Genomic DNA, 5383 nt, shown 5'->3' with positions numbered 1-5383 from the left:
GGACATTTTTCAATATTTAAACAAAAGAAGTAATCGATTAATCAAGAAAATTCCAGTATTGCACTTACTACAAATTGCTCTGAATAAAGTCAGCTAAACAGGGCCTGAAATTAGCTCCCGCCCCCACTCGGGTAGCCAATGGGAGTTTGCTTTGCTACTGTTCTTTCCTATTTTAAACCCCATTTCCTTGGGTTTGATCTGACGTGAATCTTATGTGTGTGTTCAGGAGCGATGCTCATGCATTTCCTGTTTCACCTTTTATGAGGCAAAAACTACATTGGCTGGTAGAAAGCCAGTGTGGCTTTTAAATGGATTTTAAAACCCTGCTGCCATAGCGGCTTCAGGCCCTGCAGCTAAATGTCTAGTGTATATGTATATATATTTATATAGAAATGTTGTGGCTCTCACACCAACTTTAAGTCACTTTATTTCAAAAATGAAACACTGCAACAAGTGAAAGCTTGCAATAAGCCTGTTACACAGACATATACAGTAGTGGCTGGGCATATTAGAACTTAGTGTTTTCATACACGTAGACCATAGCAGCACCCTTTACATTCATGTTCAGCTGTCCTCTAGGTTATATGGTCCAGGTAACAACATTCAAGCTTATGTTAATGTCACAAGGCACAGAACAGGGTCATAAGGGAATATGGGAATGTTCTGATGCACATAACCCAACTGAAGTGTTTCACCTGGTACTATTTACAGTTATTATTATTGTAGTCTTAGAATAAAGTGTGTTCCCAAATCCTAGTCAAATTCATGTTTCAGGTAGAACAGAATGTGGACCTTTTTTCTCCAAAGTATGCACTCAGACTTACCAATATCTTTAAGATTACAACTAAACTAAACACTGGACATTTCACAATGTGGATTTGTCTTTCTGCAATGATACCGTCAGGTATATGTATTTGAAAATGGTACGTAAAGCCGGAATATGCGCTGCCATGAGTTAATATGCACCAGAAACAGTTCCCAAAGCAACCTGTACATCCCAAATCAAATCGTGGTACGCTTCATAACTAGACATACACATACTATGTATCTGTCTCAAATGTCATACATCCAAAAGCAGAGCCATGGGACATATTTCCATAAGCAGTCATTGTGGCAGTGGAACACAAAAAAACATAATGTGCATTTGACTAGTGAGAACTTTTTTGGCTCCTTTTATCAAAAGGCTACTAAAAAGTGTTATTTTACCAAGAAATAATAAACATAAAGACAGTTTACAGACAATTTTAAAGAAATAGTAGAACTAGTTCACAAATATGAGTTGGAATTTTGATTTCAAAGGTGGGGGGTGGGGGTGGGGGGAGAGCTACAGTTAGTACAGGCACAGATACAAATACTTGTTTAAAACATATGAAAAGTCTGAACTACATATATATACATATACATATATATACATATATATATAGAGCTGGGCAATATGGAGAAAATCAAATATCACAATATTTTAGACCAAATATCTCAATATCAATACCACAACGATATTGTAGTGTTGACTTGGGCTTTCACAAAATAATTACACAATGAGATTTTTGATAAATAATCATCATTAATGTGGATATAATGACTAAGTGGGAAAAGTTAAATAATAGAACAGTTACATCAGCCGGGTTAGTTCAGGAAATGACATTTCACACTTTACTGTAATGCAGCCGTTTAAACCAGGAAAAAACAACACTTATGCCATATTACAATATTACGATATCCAAAATCTAAGACGATATCTATTCTCATATCACAATATTGATATAATATTGGTATATTGCCCAGCCCTAAACATAGAACAGAGGTGCAATAAAGCAAAAAGTGTGGAGCGAAATGCCTTTTAACCTATTAATATGTTACAAATTATGAAAGAAATAAACTTCTTGCACTTTTGGAGATATATATTATTATAAAAGATCAAAAGGTTAACTCCATTTAACCCTATAAAGCTTAAGACGACTAAATCTCCTCTTGGGCGCTCCATGCTTCCCTTTATACTGTTAGCACTTTATATCGGTTTTTGTTTACAGTTTTCAGATTATTCTCATTCACTCTCCATTCATTCGGTTTTTATAACACTTGTAGTGTTCTGTTTAGAAGAAAAAAATGTACAGGGTGTCCTATACTGGCTTCTGAAAAATTGCCCCCCCCCCGTAAATTGCACCCTTGATCACAAATACAGTATAGGCTATATATTGTAAAAACACGTGGAACGCAAAGTGAAGAGTTGAAGCTGAGACCATCTCCGCTTTAACTCCAGTTCAGGGTCAAAAAAGAGATATTGCTGTTTTAGGAGACTGCCTCTCTAATAAGAAAAACTGACCATGGTAACATTTAAGTACCATTACTACGAGACTTTTTTTCCTATAGAACTGCATCTTTTTAGTCATACAGTAGCATATATAATAAAGCTGCAAAGCCTAGTCGGTTAGTAGTCTATTATTTTGATATTTGATAAGTCCATTTGAGTCATTTTTATGAAAAATTCAAAAGTCCAGCTTTTTTATATATGTGATGTTTTCTACTTTCTTGACTACACACTGCGATGTCACAAAATAAGACTTTGGAGAACGTCGTCTTGGGCTTTTTGGAAACACGAAGGACATGTTTCTGATATATTAAAGACCAAACAACCAATCGATGAATCGAGAAAATAACCGACAGATTAATCTGCAATGAAAATAATAATTAGTTGCATCCCTAGACTATAACTCTAAAACGTTCCCAATTGTTAGGGAACCCCCATTTTGTCTCTTTCTGCAACCAAAAGGTTGCCATGGAGCCTATAAGGCGAATAAACAGCAATTCATCTACATTTCTATTTCACATTCAAAAAGTGGAAAGCTGTTTTCTTTTACAGTCCACACTGGGTGGCTATGACCTCTGAGACAGGTTACATTTAGGGTCCCATGACCATGGAAATAAAGTCCCATATCTGATGTCTTTGAGGGAAGAAAACAGCGGAATGTGCCATGAGAAGACGGTGCGGGATTAAAGTATCGTCGGCGGATCATTTTTAAACTGTTTGTCGAAGGATATCCTCTTATATTTCTCGGTGGTCACCTGCTGCAGATAGAAAATATCAATCTCTGGGTGTCTGAAGGAGGGAAGCTCAAACCTGCCGCAACGCTTGGCCCCGTTTCGGATGAGGAAGTAGAGCAGCGCCGCGCACAGCGCCACGAACACGCTCATGCCCATGACGCTGCCGGTCTTGATGTAAGAGGGTACTACTGTGGCGGGGTGAGGGCTGGCTGGGGAGGGGTACGGAGCAGTCGAACCCGATCCATCGTCGTCTTCTTCCAGCTCTTTCACGGGCACACACGTGTACTTGTTGTGGTGCAGCTTGAACCCGTCATCGCACAAACACCTGTAGCTCCCGAACGCGTTCTCACACTGCTGGTCGCACTGGTTACTCTCACATTCATCGATGTCAGTGCAGAAGGGGGTGCTGGTATTGGGGCTGGTGTCTTGAATGTAGCCATCCAGGCAGAAACACTGGGGCCCTTTCTTATCATCATGGACGCAGATGCTGGGACAGTCCCTCTCGGTGCAGATCAACTCACACTTGGTGGGGTCACGCGGGGAAACGCTGAACCCTTTCCGGCAGTGGCACATGTACACGCCGTTGAATTTGTCACACAGCATGTGCTCACACTTTTCACAGATTGCAACGTCTACACACTCTCCATCCTCCTGGACAAAGCCATCTTTGCACGTGCAAGTGAACCCGTCCGTGGTGAATTGACACTCCTCGCCCTCACCTGTGCACGGGTTCGAGGCGCACGGGCTGGCAGTGCACGCGAAGTTGTTGGGTTGGAGTATTTCCCCCGCGGGACAGATGCAGCCGTGTGTCGGGCTGCAGGTGTGCTCACAGCCGCCCTGCAGCACCTCGCAGGTCCAGGGAGCCTCCAGCCAACCGCTGGAGGTACACACATGCTTCGAGTCCAGGTACTGGCCGTCTAACGTTCCCGCCACGGCGATGGTTCCCGGGGGGAACGTGTCCGAGTCGTCCAGCTCCAAGTCCAGCTCCAAGTCCATAGACGTGTAGGTGTACTTTACCTGCGCGTCGCTGGCTGCCTGCAAACCACCGCAAAGCTCATCGAATGTAAACTGGCACAGGAAGCCGTCCAGAGTGTCCAGGCACGGCTTCCACAACACCGTGAAGTTCCGTCCCCCCGACACGGAGATGCAGGGGCAGCCCGGCCGACCCGGGCCGTCGGGGCTGGGCGTCAGCCAGTAACTCCCAGGGAGCGGACTCTTCAGTAGAGTCTCTACGTGTTCCGAGTTGGACATTAATGACTGTCCACCGGAGTCCTTGCAGCTTTTCTGTGCTCCAGCAAAGTCCCCGGGCTCGTGGAAAAGGGCGAAACATTGATTCCCGGTGCAGTGTCCTCGGTGGGACGGGGCCGCTTCCCCCAGCCCGCAGAGGAAGAGCAGCCAGACGGGCAGCGCGGAAGTGGTAGGAACCATGATGTCGACGTTAGGAAAGCTGCCGTGGTGTGAGCCTCAGCGCCGGACGGTGTGGAAGCTCATACAGCGACAGTAAGCTGGACCTAGTCCCCATTTAAAGCCTCTTCCCCGTCCCTCCAGTCGAGGAAGGAAGTTCCGCTTAGGCCAGGTCTAAGCCCCGGTCTGATTGCTCAACCCCCAAGCTGTCCCGAAAGCCTTATCTCAAAGAGACTAGCCCATCAAAACACACACGCGCACACGTACACGCACATACACGCGCGCACGGGAAAGTTCACTTTTATTAAGAGGTAGATAGACTTCCCATAATCCTCTCCCCTGAGTGGCTCTTCCCATTTAGATGATATTCTCATTAAAGTCTTATGGGAGGGGATCTCTTCCACCCTCGGAAATACCAGTATTAGTAGTATATACCACTGGTATTTCCACCTATAGACGCATTTACTCAAATACTGTAGCCTACTTGAGTACAAATTTGAGGTACTTTATTCAAGTCTTTTATTTTCATATAACTTTCTATTTCTAGTCCACTACATTTCAGAGAGAAATATTATAGCCTGCTTTTTACTCCACTCCATTAATCTGACAGCTTGAGTTATTGCTACTTCACAAATTAACATGTAAAACCCCTGTAGTGTATAAAATACACTGTTTTATTATAAATGAAACCACCAACAATATGATAAAAATGATAAGCTGATTTATCGCAGAGCAGTCTGGATCGTTTCCAGTCTCTAAAATATGAGGATCTTTCTGCATTGAGTACTTTTACTTTTAATACTTTTATTAGTAACATTTTCAATGAAGGACTTTTACTTGTAACGGAGCATTTTTACCGTGTGGTATTAGTACTTTTACTTAAGTAAAGCATTTGGATACTTCTTCCACCTCTGATAAATACACATTTAAATATATA

General features: G+C 42.8%; 1 protein-coding gene across 1 annotated transcript; it reads right to left on the bottom strand.

Moving 5' to 3' along the window:
* Positions 1-1843: 1843 nt before the first annotated feature.
* LOC116706531 (thrombomodulin-like) lies at positions 1844-4691 on the bottom strand. The gene has a single exon (XM_032543420.1). It carries the CDS (start codon positions 4468-4470, stop codon positions 2992-2994), a length of 1479 nt encoding a protein of 492 aa, XP_032399311.1. The 5' UTR covers positions 4471-4691; the 3' UTR covers positions 1844-2991.
* Positions 4692-5383: the final 692 nt, after the last annotated feature.

Source organism: Etheostoma spectabile, chromosome 18 (assembly GCF_008692095.1).
Source record: "Etheostoma spectabile isolate EspeVRDwgs_2016 chromosome 18, UIUC_Espe_1.0, whole genome shotgun sequence".
Taxonomy (NCBI): Eukaryota; Metazoa; Chordata; class Actinopteri; order Perciformes; family Percidae; genus Etheostoma; species Etheostoma spectabile.
Note: the sequence above shows the minus strand (reverse complement) of the source record. Positions and strands in the feature narration are given on the sequence as shown.